The sequence below is a fragment of the Nerophis ophidion genome, linkage group LG08 (assembly GCF_033978795.1).
Source record: "Nerophis ophidion isolate RoL-2023_Sa linkage group LG08, RoL_Noph_v1.0, whole genome shotgun sequence".
NCBI lineage: Eukaryota > Metazoa > Chordata > Actinopteri > Syngnathiformes > Syngnathidae > Nerophis > Nerophis ophidion.
This window is the reverse complement of record NC_084618.1, coordinates 3,530,974-3,549,507: the sequence shown is the minus strand read 5'-3', so window position 1 is coordinate 3,549,507 and position 18,534 is coordinate 3,530,974. Positions and strand designations below refer to the sequence as shown.

The 18,534-nt window shown below is 32.1% G+C and overlaps 1 protein-coding gene across 1 annotated transcript in view; it reads left to right on the top strand.

Annotated features, from left to right (window-relative positions):
- The window catches only part of prkcea (protein kinase C, epsilon a), a 128,330-nt gene that overhangs the window by 73,553 nt on the left and 36,243 nt on the right, over window positions 1-18,534 (top strand). The window contains exons 5-9 of the mRNA XM_061907494.1: window positions 5,221-5,309; window positions 5,378-5,507; window positions 5,578-5,720; window positions 12,763-12,862; window positions 16,287-16,498. Coding sequence (XP_061763478.1) covers window positions 5,221-5,309; window positions 5,378-5,507; window positions 5,578-5,720; window positions 12,763-12,862; window positions 16,287-16,498 — 674 coding nt within the window. The remainder of the gene's footprint in view (window positions 1-5,220; window positions 5,310-5,377; window positions 5,508-5,577; window positions 5,721-12,762; window positions 12,863-16,286; window positions 16,499-18,534) is intronic.

The following is an 18,534-nucleotide window of genomic DNA, read 5'->3' as shown; positions in this document are numbered from 1 at the left end:
CAAAGATCAATATAATACGAATGTTTTGGGGTTTTTAGGAACCTACTGCCAACATATTCTATAAAACCGGAGCACTCTGCTGTTTTTAGGCATCTTCAACAAACCCACCAGCCAAACATCAGTATAATAGGAGCTATTTGCTGTTTTTAGGAAGCCTACTACAAAAGTATTATATAAAACAGGAGCATGCTGCTATTTTTAGGGATCCTTAACAAAGCCACTGGTCAAAGATGAATATAATAGGAGTGTTTTGCTGTTATTAGGAACCTACTGCCAAAATATTCTATAAAACAGGAGCATCCTGCTATTTTTAAACATCCTCAACAAAGCCACTGGTCAAAGATCAATATAATATGAATGTTTTGCTGTTTTTAGGAACCTACTGCCAAAATATTCTATAACACAGGAGCACTCTGCTGTTTTTAGGGATCCTCAACAAACCCAGAAGTCAAACATCAATATAATAGGAGTGTTTGGCTGTTTTTGGGAACCTATTGCAAACATCTTCTAAAGAACAGGAGCACTCTGCTGCTTTTGTAGGGATCATCAACTAATGTTTGCAGTATAATAGGAGCTATTTGCTGTTTTTAGGAAGCCTACTACAAAAGTATTGTATAAAACAGGAGCATGCTGCTATTTTTCTAGGGATCATCAACTAATGTTTGCAGTATAATAGGAGTGTTTTGCGGTTTTTAGGAACCTACTGCCAAAATATTCTATAAAACAGGAGCATCCTGCTATTTTTAAAGATCCTCAACAAAGCCACTGGTCAAAGATCAATATAATACGAATGTTTTGGGGTTTTTAGGAACCTACTGCCAACATATTCTATAAAACCGGAGCACTCTGCTGTTTTTAGGCATCTTCAACAAACCCACCAGCCAAACATCAGTATAATAGGAGCTATTTGCTGTTTTTAGGAAGCCTACTACAAAAGTATTATATAAAACAGGAGCATGCTGCTATTTTTAGGGATCCTTAACAAAGCCACTGGTCAAAGATGAATATAATAGGAGTGTTTTGCTGTTATTAGGAACCTACTGCCAAAATATTGTATAAAACAGGAGCATCCTGCTATTTTTAAAGATCCTCAACAAAGCCACTGGTCAAAGATCAATATAATATGAATGTTTTGCTGTTTTTAGGAACCTACTGCCAAAATATTCTATAACACAGGAGCACTCTGCAGTTTTTAGGGATCCTCAACAAACCCAGAAGTCAAACATCAATATAATAGGAGTGTTTGGCTGTTTTTGGGAACCTATTGCAAACATCTTCTAAAGAACAGGAGCACGCTGCTGTTTTTCTAGGGATCATCAACTAATGTTTGCAGTATAATAGGAGTGTTTTGCGTTTTTTTTAGGAACCTACTGCCAACATATTCTATAAAACCGGAGCACTCTGCTGTTTTTAGGCATCCTCAACAAACCCACTAGCCAAACATCAGTATAATAGGAGCCATTTGCTGTTTTTAGGAAGCCTACTACAAAAGTATTATATAAAACAGGAGCACTCTGCTGTTTTTCTAGGGATCATCAACTAATGTTTGCAGTATAATAGGAGTGTTTTGCGGTTTTTAGGAACCTACTGCCAAAATATTCTATAAAACAGGAGCATCCTGCTATTTTTAAAGATCCTCAACAAAGCCACTGGTCAAACATCAATATAATACGAATGTTTTGCGGTTTTTAGGAACCTACTGCCAAAATATTCTATAAAACCGGAGCACTCTGCTGTTTTTAGGCATCCTCAACAAACCCACTAGCCAAACATCAGTATAATTGGAGCTATTTGCTGTTTTTAGGAAGCCTACTACAAAAGTATTATATAAAACAGGAGCATGCTGCTATTTTTAGGGATCCTTAACAAAGCCACTGGTCAAAGATCAATATAATAGGAGCTATTTGCTGTTTTTAGGAAGCCTACTACAAAAGTATTATATAAAACAGGAGCACTCTGCTGTTTTTCTAGGGATCATCAACTAATGTTTGCAGTATAATAGGAGTGTTTTGCGGTTTTTAGGAACCTACTGCCAAAATATTTTATAAAACAGGAGCACTCTGCTATTTTTAAAGATCCTCAACAAAGCCACTGGTCAAAGATCAATATAATACGAATGTTTTGCTGTTTTTAGGAACCTACTGCCAAAATATTCTATAAAACAGGAGCATCCTGCTATTTTTAAAGATCCTCAACAAACCCAGAAGTCAAACATCAATATAATAGGAGTGTTTGGCTGTTTTTGGGAACCTATTGCAAACATCTTCTAAAGAACAGGAGCACTCTGCTGTTTTTCTAGGGATCACCAACTAATGTTTGCAGTATAATAGGAGTGTTTTGCGGTTTTTAGGAACCTACTGCCAAAATATTCTATAAAACCGGAGCACTCTGCTGTTTTTAGGCATCCTCAACAAACCCACTAGCCAAACATCAGTATAATAGGAGCTATTTGCTGTTTTTAGGAAGCCTACTACAAAAGTATTATATAAAACAGGAGCATGCTGCTATTTTTAGGGATCCTTAACAAAGCCACTGGTCAAAGATGAATATAATAGGAGTGTTTTGCTGTTATTAGGAACCTACTGCCAAAATATTCTATAAAACAGGAGCACTCTGCTATTTTTAAAGATCCTCAACAAAGCCACTGGTCAAAGATCAATATAATACGAATGTTTTGCTGTTTTTAGGAACCTACTGCCAAAATATTCTATAAAACAGGAGCATCCTGCTATTTTTAAAGATCCTCAACAAACCCAGAAGTCAAACATCAATATAATAGGAGTGTTTGGCTGTTTTTGGGAACCTATTGCAAACATCTTCTAAAGAACAGGAGCACTCTGCTGTTTTTCTAGGGATCACCAACTAATGTTTGCAGTATAATAGGAGTGTTTTGCGGTTTTTAGGAACCTACTGCCAAAATATTCTATAAAACCGGAGCACTCTGCTGTTTTTAGGCATCCTCAACAAACCCACTAGCCAAACATCAGTATAATAGGAGCTATTTGCTGTTTTTAGGAAGCCTACTACAAAAGTATTATATAAAACAGGAGCATGCTGCTATTTTTAGGGATCCTTAACAAAGCCACTGGTCAAAGATGAATATAATAGGAGTGTTTTGCTGTTATTAGGAACCTACTGCCAAAATATTCTATAAAACAGGAGCACTCTGCTATTTTTAAAGATCCTCAACAAAGCCACTGGTCAAAGATCAATATAATACGAATGTTTTGCTGTTTTTAGGAACCTACTGCCAAAATATTCTATAAAACAGGAGCATCCTGCTATTTTTAAAGATCCTCAACAAACCCAGAAGTCAAACATCAATATAATAGGAGTGTTTGGCTGTTTTTGGGAACCTATTGCAAACATCTTCTAAAGAACAGGAGCACTCTGCTGTTTTTCTAGGGATCACCAACTAATGTTTGCAGTATAATAGGAGTGTTTTGCGGTTTTTAGGAACCTACTGCCAAAATATTCTATAAAACCGGAGCACTCTGCTGTTTTTAGGCATCCTCAACAAACCCACCAGCCAAACATCAGTATAATAGGAGCTATTTGCTGTTTTTAGGAAGCCTACTACAAAAGTATTATATAAAACAGGAGCATGCTGCTATTTTTAGGGATCCTTAACAAAGCCACTGGTCAAAGATGAATATAATAGGAGTGTTTTGCTGTTATTAGGAACCTACTGCCAAAATATTCTATAAAACAGGAGCACTCTGCTATTTTTAAAGATCCTCAACAAAGCCACTGGTCAAAGATCAATATAATACGAATGTTTTGCTGTTTTTAGGAACCTACTGCCAAAATATTCTATAAAACAGGAGCATCCTGCTATTTTTAAAGATCCTCAACAAACCCAGAAGTCAAACATCAATATAATAGGAGTGTTTGGCTGTTTTTGGGAACCTATTGCAAACATCTTCTAAAGAACAGGAGCACTCTGCTGTTTTTCTAGGGATCACCAACTAATGTTTGCAGTATAATAGGAGTGTTTTGCGGTTTTTAGGAACCTACTGCCAAAATATTCTATAAAACCGGAGCACTCTGCTGTTTTTAGGCATCCTCAACAAACCCACTAGCCAAACATCAGTATAATAGGAGCTATTTGCTGTTTTTAGGAAGCCTACTACAAAAGTATTATATAAAACAGGAGCATGCTGCTATTTTTAGGGATCCTTAACAAAGCCACTGGTCAAAGATGAATATAATAGGAGTGTTTTGCTGTTATTAGGAACCTACTGCCAAAATATTCTATAAAACAGGAGCATCCTGCTATTTTTAAAGATCCTCAACAAAGCCACTGGTCAAAGATCAATATAATACGAATGTTTTGCTGTTTTTAGGAACCTACTGCCAAAATATTCTATAAAACAGGAGCATCCTGCTATTTTTAAAGATCCTCAACAAACCCAGAAGTCAAACATCAATATAATAGGAGTGTTTGGCTGTTTTTGGGAACCTATTGCAAACATCTTCTAAAGAACAGGAGCACTCTGCTGTTTTTCTAGGGATCACCAACTAATGTTTGCAGTATAATAGGAGTGTTTTGCGGTTTTTAGGAACCTACTGCCAAAATATTCTATAAAACCGGAGCACTCTGCTGTTTTTAGGCATCCTCAACAAACCCACTAGCCAAACATCAGTATAATAGGAGCTATTTGCTGTTTTTAGGAAGCCTACTACAAAAGTATTATATAAAACAGGAGCATGCTGCTATTTTTAGGGATCCTTAACAAAGCCACTGGTCAAAGATGAATATAATAGGAGTGTTTTGCTGTTATTAGGAACCTACTGCCAAAATATTCTATAAAACAGGAGCATCCTGCTATTTTTAAAGATCCTCAACAAAGCCACTGGTCAAAGATCAATATAATACGAATGTTTTGCTGTTTTTAGGAACCTACTACCAAAATATTCTATAACACAGGAGCACTCTGCAGTTTTTAGGGATCCTCAACAAACCCACTAGCCAAACATCAGTATAATAGGAGCCATTTGCTGTTTTTAGGAAGCCTACTACAAAAGTATTATATAAAACAGGAGCACACTGCTGTTTTTCTAGAGATCATCAACTAATGTTTGCAGTATAATAGGAGTGTTTTACTGTTTTTAGGAACTTAATGCCTAAATCTTCTATAAAAGTGGAGCGCTGTACTGTTGATAATAATGAAATGTTCCTGGTTGTCTTGCTAAAATGTGGCCTCTGTGCTGTTCCAGTCTGCACGTGCGTGGTGCACAAGCGCTGCCATGAGCTCATCATCACCAAGTGTGCGGGCATGAAGAAGCAAGAGGACACGCCAGAGGAGGTACCGACCACGGCGGCCATTATTCCTGCAGGAGCCTGACCTGTCTCTGCGTGTGTCGCCCCCTACAGGTGGGCTCGCAGCGCTTCAGCGTGAACATGCCCCACAAGTTCAGCATCCACAGCTACAAGGTGCCCACCTTCTGTGACCACTGTGGCTCGCTGCTGTGGGGGCTCTTGAGGCAGGGCCTGCAGTGCAAAGGTGACCACTTCTTTCCTGCGCCATCACTCGCTCGCCGCTCAACCCGCTTTTTGTCCCGCCGCCTTGGCAGTGTGTAAGATGAACGTGCACAGGCGCTGCGAAAGCAACGTGGCTCCGAACTGCGGCGTGGACGCCCGAGGCATCGCCAAGGTCCTGTCCGACCTGGGGGTCACGCCCGACAAAATCTCCAATACGGCGCAGCGTCGCAGGAAGGTAACCTTCCTCAAATAACACATTGAAGACCTCCATTCAATGAAATCTGATGCTTTTGTCTTTATAGAAAAAAATGACCATATTAGGCCAATTAAGGCAGTGGTAAAAATGATTTTATGTATGTACGAATCATAATTTGTAGATCTGAAATAAATAAAACAAACTAAAAATCACTACTTGTTAAGTAAAATAAATATAGAGTAAAAATGACTACTTCTAGATCCGAAATAAATAAAAAATAAACTAAAAATCAATACTTGTAGAGCTAGAATAAATGAAAATAAACTAAAAATGACTACTTTAGAAATTAAATCAATCAATCAATGATTATTTATATAGCACTAAATCACTAATGTCTCAAAGGGCTGCACAAACAAATAAATATGAACTAAAAATCACTACTTGTTGAACTAAAATACATTAAAAAAGAAAGTTAATACTTGTAGAACTCGAATAAATAAATAAAATAAAAATCACTACTTGAAATAAATATAGAGTAAAAATGACTACTTCTAGATCCAAAATAAATAAAAAATAAACTAAAAATCAATACTTGTAGAGCTAGAATAAATGAAAATAAACTAAAAATGACTACTTTTAGAAATTAAATCAATCAATAAATGATTATTTTTATAGCACTAAATCACTAGTGTCTCAAAGGGCTGCACAAACAAATAAATATGAACTAAAAATCACTACTTGTTGAACAAAAATACATTAAAAAAAAAGTTAATACTTTTAGAACTAGAATAAATAAAGATAAACAAAAAAATCAAAGCTTGTAGAACTAAAAGAAAAAAAGTAGATTTTAAATGCTTTACTACTTGTACAACTAAAATAAATTAAAATAAACTAGACACACACAACTTGTAAAACTAATGTAAAAAAAACAACAACTAAAAGCACACTACTTGGAGATATAAATTAAATGAAAATCCCACCAATAAAACACACACTATTTGTAGAACTAAAATAAAATAAAAACAACGTAAAAACACATTACTTGTAGATATAAAATAAATAAAATTCAAGTAAAAGCACATTACTTGTAGAACTCGAATAAATAAATAAAATAAAAATCACTACTTGTGGAACAAAGATAAAAAAGATTAAGTCAACATTCTTACTTGTAGAACTAAAATAAATAAAAATAATCTAAAAAAAATCGAGACGCGTAGAATGAAAATACTTAAAAAAAAATTAAATTATTACTTATAGAACTAAAATTAATAAAAAGAAAATTACAAATAAATAGTAGATCTAAAATGAATAAAACAAACTAAAAATCACTACTTGTTAAGTAAAATAAATATAGAGTGAAAATTACTGCTTCTAGATTCAAAATAAACTAAAAATCAGTACTTGTAGACCTAAAATAAATATAAATAAACTAAACATAACTACTTGTAGAACTAGAATAAATAAATACAATGAAAAGCATTACTTGCGGAACGAAAATAAAAAAGTCAAGTAAACATTCTTACTTGTAGAACTAAAATAATTAAAAACAAGGTAAAAAATCGAGACGTGTAGAACGATAATACTTTAAAAAATGAAAAATTATTACTTGTAGAACTAAAACTACAAATAATTTGTAGATCTAAACTAAATAAAAAAACTAAACTAAAAACCACTACTTCCATCCATCCATTTACTACCGCTTGTCCCTTTTTGGGGTTTCCCTGGAGCCTATCCCAGCTGAAGAATCTGAAGATTTTGTCTTTATAGAACAAATGACCATATTAGGCCAATTAAGGCAGTGGTAAAAAATATTTTACGTACTGTACGTACAGATCATAATTTGTAGATCTGAAATAAATAAAACCAACTAAAAATCACTACTTGTTAAGTAAAATAAATATAGAGTAAAAATGACTACTTCTAGATCCGAAATAAATAAAAAATAAACTAAAAATCAATACTTGTAGAGCTAGAATAAATGAAAATAAACTAAAAATGACTACTTTTAGAAATTCAATCAATCAATCAATGATTATTTATATAGCACTAAATCACTAGTGTCTCAAAGGGCTGCACAAACAAATAAATATGAACTAAAAATCACTACTTTTTGAAATAAAATACATAAAAAAAAAAAGTTAATACTTGTAGAACTAGAATAAATAAAGATAAACAAAAAAATCAAAGCTGGTAGAACTAAAAGAAAAAAAGTAGATTTTAAATGCTTTACTACTTGTACAACTAAATTAAATTAAAATAAACTAGACACACACAACTTGTAAAACTAATGTAAAAAAAAAAATCAACTAAAAGCACACTACTTGGAGATATAAATTAAATGAAAATCCCACTAATAAAACACACACTATTTGTAGAACTAAAATAAAATAAAAACAACGTAAAAACACATTACTTTTAGATATAAAATAAATAAAATTCAAGTAAAAGCACATTACTTGTAGAACTCGAATAAATAAATAAAATAAAAATCACTACTTGAAATAAATATAGAGTAAAAATGACTACTTCTAGATCCAAAATAAATAAAAAATAAACTAAAAACCACTACTTCCATCCATCCATTTACTACCGCTTGTCCCTTTTTGGGGGTCCCTGGAGCCTATCCCAGCTGAAGAATCTGAAGATTTTGTCTTTATAGAACAAATGACCATATTAGGCCAATTAAGGCAGTGGTAAAAATGATTTTATGTACGTACAGATCATAATTTGTAGATCTGAAATAAATAAAACAGACTAAAAATCACTACTTGTTAAGTAAAATAAATATAGAGTAAAAATGACTACTTCTAGATCCAAAATAAATAAAAAATCAACTAAAAATCAATACTTGTAGAGCTAGAATAAATGAAAATAAACTAAAAATGACTACTTTTAGAAATTAAATCAATCAATCAATGATTATTTATATAGCACTAAATCACTAATGTCTCAAAGGGCTGCACAAACAAATAAATATGAACTAAAAATCACTACTTGTTGAACAAAAATACATTAAAAAAAAAGTTAATACTTGTAGAACTAGAATAAATAAAGATAAACAAAAAAATCAAAGCTTGTAGAACTAAAAGAAAAAAAAGTAGATTTTAAATGCTTTACTACTTGTACAACTAAAATAAATTAAAATAAACTAGACACACACAACTTGTAAAACGAATGTAAAAAAAACAACAATTAAAAGCACACTACTTGGAGATATAAATTAAATGAAAATCCCACTAATAAAACACACACTGTTTGTAGAACTAAAATAAAATAAAAACAAAGTGAAAACACATCACTTGTAGATATAAAATAAATAAAATTCAAGCAAAAGCACATTACTTGTAGAACTCGAATACATAAATAAAATAAAAATCACTACTTGAAATAAATATAGAGTAACAATTACTACTTCTAGATCCAAAATAAATAAATAAACTAAAAATCAATACTTGTAGAGCTAAAATAAATGAAAATAAACTAAAAATTACTACTTTTAGAAATTCAATCAATCAATCAATGATTATTTATATAGCACTAAATCACTAGTGTCTCAAAGGGCTGCACAAACAAATATGAACTAAAAATCAGTACTTGTAGAACTAAAATAAAGATGAACTAAAAATCACTACTTGTTGAACTAAAATACATCCAAAAAAAAAAAGTTAATACTTGTAGAACTAGAATAAATAAAGATAAACAAAAAAAATCAAAGCTGGTAGAACTAAAAGAAAAAAAGTAGATTTTAAATGCTTTACTACTTGTACAACTAAAATAAATTAAAATAAACTAGACACACACAACTTGTAAAACTAATGTAAAAAAAAAAATCAACTAAAAGCACACTACTTGGAGATATAAATTAAATGAAAATCCCACTAATAAAACACACACTGTTTGTAGAACTAAAATAAAATAAAAACAAAGTAAAAACACATTACTTGTAGATATAAAATAAATAAAATTCAAGTAAAAGCACATTTCTTGTAAAACTCGAATAAATAAATAAAATAAAAATCACTACTTGTGGAACAAAGATAAAAAGGATTAAGTAAACATTATTACTTGTAGAACTAAAATAAATAAAAATAAGCTAAAAATCAAGACGTGTGGAACAAATATACTTTAAAAAATGAAAAATTATTACTTATTATACCTATGTATTACTAAAAATACATTAAAAAAAAAAGAATACTAGTAGAACTAGAATAAATAAAAATAAACAAAAATTCACTACTTGTAGAAATAAAAGGAAAAAAGTTCTACAATATACTTGTAGAACTAAAATCCATCCATCCATTTTTCTACTGTTTGTCCCAAAATACAAATTAAAAATAAAATGTAGTACTTGTACAGTGGAACTAAAATAAATAAATAAAAATTAACTAAAAATCACTACTTGTAGATTTTAAATGGATAAAAACAAACCAAAAATCGCTCCTTGTAGAACTAAAATACATTTAAAAAAAATTATGAATACTAGTAGAACTACAATAAATAAAAATAAACAAAAAATCACTCCTTGTAGAACTAACAGAAAAAAAGTTCTACGATACACTTGCATCCATCCATCCATTTCCTACCGCTTGTCCCAAAATACAAATTAAAAATAAAATGTATTACTTGTACAGTGGAACTTAAATAAATACAAATAAAATAAAAATCACTACGTGTAGATTTTAAATTAATAAAAATAAACAAAAAAAACACTACTTGTAGAACTAAAATACATACATAAAAAAAAGAATACCTGTAGAACTAGAATAAATAAAAATAAACAAAAAATCACTACTTGTAGAACTAAAAGATAAAAAGTTCTACAATATACTTGCAGAACCAAAATCCATCCATCCATTTTCCTACCGCATGTCCCAAAATACAAATTAAAAATAAAAGGTATTACTTGTACAGTAGAACTAAAATATACGAAAATAAACTAAAAATCACTACTTGTAGATTTTAAATGAATAAAAATACACAAAAAATCACTACTTGTGTAACTAAAATACATATTAAAAAAATAATAAATACTTGTAGAACTAGAATAAATACAAATTAACAAAAAATCACTACTTGTAGAACCAAAAGAAAAAAAGTTCTACAATATACCTGTAGAAATAAAACCGATCCATCCATTTTTCTACCGCTTTTCCCAAAATACAAATTAAAAATAAAACGTATTTTTTGTACAGTAGAACTAAAATATATAAAAATAAACTAAAAATCACTACTTGTAGATTTTAAATAAATAAAAATACACCAAAAATTATTACTTGTAGAAGTAAAATACATTTAAAAAAAAGGAATACTTGTAGAACTAGAATAAATAAAAATAAACAAAAAATCACTACTTGTAGAACTAAAAGAAAAAAAGTTTTACAATATACTTGCAGACCTAAAATCCATCCATCCATTTTCTACCGCTTGTCCCAAAATACAAATTAAAAATAAAATGTATTTTTTGTACAGTAGAACTAAAATATATAAAAATAAACTAAAAATCACTACTTGTGTAATTAAAATACATATTAAAAAAATAATAAATACTTGTAGAACTAGAATAAATAAAAATTAACAAAAAATCACTACTTGTAGAACCAAAAGAAAAAAAGTTCTACAATATACTTGCAGAACTAAAACCGATCCATCCATTTTTCTACCGCTTTTCCCAACATACAAATTAAAAATAAAACATATTTTTTGTACAGTAGAACTAAAATATATAAAAATAAACTAAAAATCACTACTTGTAGATTTTAAATGATTAAAAATAAACTCAAAATTACTACTTGTAGATCTAAAATACATATTAAAAAAATAATAAATACTTGTAGAACTAGAATAAATAAAAATTAACAAAAAATCACTACTTGTAGAACTAAAAGAAAAAAAGTTCTACAACATACTTGTAGAAGTAAAACCCATCCATCCATTTTTCTACCGCTTTTCCCAAAATACAAATTAAAAATAAAACGTATTACTTGTACAGTAGAAGTAAAATATATAAAAATAAACTAATAATCACTACTTGTACATTTTAAATGATTCAAAATAAACTCAAAATTACTACTTGTAGATTTTAAATTAAAAAAAATAAACTAAAAATCACTAATTGTAGAACTAAAATACATATTAAAAAAATTACAAATACTTGTAGAACTATCCATCCATCCATCTTCTTCCGCTTATCCGAGGTCGGGTCGCGGGGGCAACAGCCTAAGCAGGGAAGCCTAGACTTCCCTCTCCCCAGCCACTTCGTCTAGCTCTTCCCGGGGGATCCCGAGGCGTTCCCAGGCATAAATAAAAATTAACAAAAAATCACTACTTGTAGAACTAAAAGAAAAAAAGTTCTACAACATACCTGTAGAAGTAAAACCCATCCAACCATTTTTCTACCGCTTTTCCCAAAATACAAATTAAAAATAAAACGTATTACTTGTACAGTAGAACTAAAATATATAAAAATAAACTAAAAATCACTACTTGTAGATTTTAAATGATTAAAAATAAACTCAAAATTACTACTTGTAGATTTTAAATTAATAAAAATAAACTAAAAATCACTAATTGTAGAAATAAAAAATAATATTTCTGAAATAGGCTAAAAAAAAAATCACCATTTGTAGAACCAAAATAAATTAAAAAATCTATAAAATTGTATTAAAAAATGTAAATAAAATGATAGTATGCGGCTTCCCCTTTTTGTTTCATATTTTCCAGAAAATCTGCTGTTTTTTCGCGTGCAAATGTATGACTTGATGAGGACAAAATGTGTTTCCTATTTTCTATAGTTAAAAAAATAATTTCCAGTGAAAGAGTACGCCTCAGTAACAGTAGCTGCAACCACGAAATGCGTCAGCAGGCATGTGAAATGCCCGCGAAAAAGCGGAATTCTGCGTCTTTAAACATTCATTTTCGCGTCTAAATATCACTTCAAATGTCGTGTTTTTTTAAGGTAATAAAAAAACAAAAGGATGGTGACCAAATCTCAACAAAAATGGTCTTATCAGCCACCCATAATCTTGTTATTGTGGACCCATAGTTCAAAAAAAGTCCATTAATGTTGTGTCTGTCTCTCCAGTTGACCCCCGGGCAGGACCCTCCTCAGTCTCCTCCTGAGCTGTCGCAGTCGGAGAACAGCTTCAGCCGAGCAGCTGTCCCCACCTCGCCCTCCCAGCAGGGTAACGCCATTTAAAACACACTTTCCATCCCAACAAGTATTATGTGGCCTTTTAAAAACGAGTGTTGTCGGCCCGCTGAGATCCAACCTGAGCAGCGATATCGCACCGCCCACCGCCATTTGCCGCTCGCAGTTAGTCATCCTCTTCTCACACTTTCCCTCACGCAAGCTGAGCAAGACAAGAAGTTTACTTTCTCTTTAGCGGAGGCCATCTTGTTTTGTTCTCCAAAGTGGGTCAGCGCTGCTGTTAAAGCGCAGACACTTGTGGCTGACAAATGTTGAGTAAGTACATTCTTGCGGCCGATTTTAAACAACAGGATTGCTTCGCTATTATTAGGAATCGGCTGCGGGAACCTGAGTGCATCCATCCATTTTCTACCGCTTGTCCCGTTCGGGGTGGCGGGGTGATGGGGGGCGTGCTCGAGCCTATCTCAGCTGCATTCAGGCGGAAGGTGGTGTACACCCTGGACAAGTCAAAGATCCTATATTTGACGAGAGCCCTTTTTAATGATCTACTGCAAAATCACAAGTCAAACATATATATATATATATATATATATATATATATATATATATATATGCACATGTATATATATATATATATATATATATATATATATATATGCACATGTATATATATATATATGTATGTGTATATATATGTATGTATGTATATATATGTATGTGTGTATGTGTATATGTATAATATATATGTATATGTATAATATATATATATATATATGCACATATATATATATGTATGTGTATATATATGTATGTATGTATATATATGTATTTATGTATATATGTATGTGTGTGTATATATATATATATATACGTATGTATGTATGTGTATATGTATAATATATATGTATATATATGTATATGTATAATATATGTGTGTATATATGTATATGTATAATATATATGTGTATATATATGGATATGAATAATATATATATATGTTTATGTACATGTACATTCAGTATATGTATATGTATGTATATATATGTATGTATGTGTATAAATATATATATATGTATATATACATCTATATATATATATATATATATGTACGTATGTGTATATATATATATTATATATACGCAAATATATATATATATGTGTATATATATATGTATGTATGTATATATATATGTATTTATGTACATATGTATGTGTGTATATATATATATATACGTATGTATGTATGTGTTTATACATGTATATATATGTATGTATGTGTATATGTATAATATATATGTGTATATATATGTATATGTATAATATATATATATATACTGTATATATACATGTATATACAGTATATATATATGTATGTATGTATGTGTGTATATATATATATATATATATATATATATATATATATATATATATATATATATATATATTAGGGCTGGGCGACGATTAAAAATTTTAATCGAAGTTAGTCACACTATTTCTCCAATTAATCGCGATTAACTGCATTGTATATGCAAAGCCCAATAATGAATTCAAAAGTAGTGTGTAGTGCACCTTTATTGGAATATTCTCCCACATGAACAAAAGCGCCAAAACATTTGTTGTGCAAACACAGTTTAAATCAGTCCAGAAAACCTGAGTCAAAGATCCTATATTCGACGGGAGCCCTTTTTAACGATCTACTGCAAAATCACAAACGATTTGCTGTTTTTAGTCATCTTAGGCAAGAGCAAAAATTAAACATATTTTTAACAGGAGGGCTTTGCTGTTTTTAGTCATCTTTGACAGAGGAACAAACTAAAGATATTTTAAACAGGAGTGCTTTGCTGTTTTTAGTCATCTTCGACAAAGGAACAAACTAAATATATTTTTTAACAGGAGTGCTCTGTTGTTTTTAGTCGTCTTCAGCAAAAGCAAAAATTCAAGATATTTTTAACAGGGTTGCTCCGCTGTTTTTAGTCGTCTTCGGCAACAGCACAAATCAAAGATCTTTTTAACAGGAGTGCTTTGCTGTTTTCAGTAGCGTTTGGCAAAAGCAGAAATTAAAGATCTTTTTAACAGGCTTGCTTTGCAGTTTTCAGTCATCTTCGACAAAGAAACAAATTAAAGATATTTCAACAGGAGTGCTTTGCTGTTTTTAGTCGTCTTCAGCAAAAGCACAAATTAAAGATATTTTTAACAGGATTTCTCGGCTGTTTTTAGTCGTCTTCGGCAACAGCAGAAATTAAAGATATTTTTAACAGGGTTGCTCCGCTATTTTTAGTCGTCTTCGGCAACAGCACAAATCAAAGATCTTTTTAACAGGCGTGCTTTGCTGTTTTCAGTCATCTTCGACAAAGAAACAAATTAAAGATATTTCAACAGGAGTGCTTTGCTGTTTTTAGTCGTCTTCAGCAAAAGCAGAAATTAAAGATATTTTTAACAGGGTTGCTCCGCTATTTTTAGTCGTCTTCGGCAACAGCACAAATCAAAGATCTTTTTAACAGGCGTGCTTTGCAGTTTTTAGTCATCTTCGACAAAGAAACAAATTAAAGATATTTTTAACAGGAGTGCTTTGCTGTTTTTAGTCGTCTTCAGCAAAAGCACAAATTAAACATATTTTTAACAGGATTTCTCGGCTGTTTTTAGTCGTCTTCGGGAAAAGCATGGATCAAATATATATATATATATATATATATATATATATATATATATATATTTGCAGTGCTTTGTTGTTTTTAAGGATCTACTGCAAAAGCATTAGTCAAATATTTTTATAGCCGGAGTGCTTCGCTGTTTTTAGTCATCTTCTGCAAAAGCACGAATTATAGATCTTTTTAGCAGGAGTGTTCTGCTGTTTTTAGTAATGCTCTGCAAAAACACACATTAAAGATCTTTTTAACAGGAGTGCTCTGCTGTTTTTAGTAATTCTGGGCAAAACACACATTAAAGATCTTTTTAACAGGAGTCCTCTGCTGTTGTTAGTAATCCTCGGTAAAAACACAAATTAAAGATCTTTTTAACAGGAATGCTGTGCTGTTTTTAAGGCTCTTCTGCAAAAGCACAACTAAAAATGTATATAACCGTAGTTGTTTGCTGTTTTTAAGGATCTTCTGCTAATACACAAATCAAATATCTATATAACTGTAGTGCTCCGCTGTTTTTAAGGAGCCACTGCTAAAGCACTCGTCGAACATCTATATGACAGGCGGGCTTTGCTGGTTTTAGTCATTTTCTGCATAAGCATGAATCATACGAACACAAAACCGTTTTTAAGAATCGGATATCAAAGTGTTATTATAGTCTTTCTGGGGTTTTGAACGGAACATGCGGTCAGAAATCCCTTACGGGCGGGATTGATCCTCCGGCCAGTAGAAAAACCTTCTTGTTTTGTTCACAGCCGCTGTAAAAGAACACAAAGTTTTGCTTGAAGAACATTCTCCAACCTGATGTGTCGCCCACAGACTTGGCAGAGTTGGATCGCCTGCAGGACGCACTGTCACTGGACCAGCAGGGACCCCAGCACTCCTCTTCCTCCGCCTCCTCCACCAACTCCTCCTCCTCCTCCTCGTCCACCGCCTCCTCCTCGGGGGTCCGGGAGAACGGGCAGAGCCAGAGGAGGACCCTCAAGGACTTCAACCTGATCAAGGTTCTCGGCAAAGGCAGCTTCGGCAAGGTTGGTCTGTTAGTTCTCGCTCTTGTTGCCGGGTAGATTTCCCCCACAGGGCTGTTTTGTACAGTGGTGACCAAAGTGCGGCCCGGGGACCATTTTCTGCCCACCGCTAATTTTTTCAAGGCTTGCGGAACATTTTGAAATAATAAAAACATATAACAAACATATTTAAAGTCAATCTAGAGCAGGGGTGCCCACACTTTTTCTGCAGGCGAGCTACTTTTCAATTGACCAACTCGAGGGGATCTACCTCATTTATATATATCATTTATATTTATTTATTTATGAAAGAGACATTTTTGTAAACAAGTTAAATGTATTTAATGACAATACAAGCATGTGTAACACATATAGATGTCTTTCTTTCACAAAGACAAGAATATAAGTTGGTGTATTACCTGATTCTGATGACTTGCATTGATTGGAATCAGACAGTAATGATGATAACGCCCACATTTTCAAATGGAGGAGAAAAAAGAGTTGTCCTTTCTGTACAATACCACATGAAAGTGGTTGGTTTTTGGCATCTAATTCATCCAGCTTCCATTCCCTTTACAAGAAAAACATTGGCGGCAAATTCCGTAGCTTGCTTGATTGACATTCACGGCACCCGAGGGTCTTGTGAGATGACGCTGGCTGCTGCCAGTTCATTATTATGAAAAAATGACAGAGAGGAAGGCGAGAAACACTTTTTATTTCAACAGACTTTCGCGCCGTCCCTTCCGTCAAAACTCTAAAGGCCGACTGCACATTTCCTATCTTCACAATAAAAGCCCTGCTTCATGCTGCCTGCGCTAACAAAATAAGAGTCTCGGACTTGTGCACGCCAGCTTTCTGAGGGATCGCTTGTGCACGCCAGTTTTCCGAGACTCTGTATTTAGTTAACGCAGGGCTTTTATTGTGAAGATAGGAAATGTGCAGTCGGCCTTTAGAGTTTTGACGGAAGGTACGGCGCGAGAGTCTGTTGAAATAAAAAGTGTTTCTGGCCTTCCTCTCGGTCATATTTTCATAATAATGATCTTGCAGCAGCCAGCGTCATCTCACAAGACCCTCCGGTACCGTGAATGTCATTTAAGTGACGTCTTGGTGAAGATTGATGATCACTCATTTTTAGGTCTATTTTTTTTAAAAGCCTGGCTGGAGATGGACTGACACACCCCCCGCGGTCGACTGGTAGCTCGCGATCGACGTAATGGGCACCCCTGCTCTAGAGAATTAAGTGTTGAAAGTAAAAATGATATATCTTGATATATGACCTATTTTTATCAATTTTATTATTTGGACACTTGAATCCCCGAGACAATTAGTCAGATTTTTTTTTAAACAGTCATTGCTCAAAAAATAATAATGAATCAAAAAAATGTTGTTATGAATTTTTGACCTATTTGGGCTCCAATTACTTCACGTCTAATATTCCACTTTGAATATTTTTTGGTGCAATATATTTTGTCATTTTAATTGAAACGAGGCATAAAATATCAGAAAAAAAAAACTTTATGTCAACGGATAGATCGGACAAAAAATTATATCAGACTTGTTTTTAACACTTTAAATACGGAGACCCTTTTGGGTTCCTGGGGACCTTTTACTTTCACAGAAATTGAAGGTTACAATAAATATTATATTTGTTTTAAAATTTAAAATATATCAAAATTTCAGTTTGTGGCTGTAAGTGGAAAAAGTTTGGACACCACTGTTTTAGCATAATAAATCATATATTAATATTAATATTATTTATTTTTATTTATTTATTTATTTTTATATTGGTTTTATATTCATTTATTTTTTGTTTTTATTCAGTCATTGGTGGAGTATAATATTGTTTTTAAGATGGCTGTGCCGCACTTTGGAAACATTATTGTTTAAATGTGTTATATAAATAAAGTGGATTGGATTGGATTAATAATGATAATAATGATAATAACGGATTAGATTTATATAGAGCTTTTCTATCGACTAAATACTCCAAACCGAATTAAAATCCAACAATAAACAACTGAACTGACGTAAAAGTTGATCATTCCTACATCATGTTATGC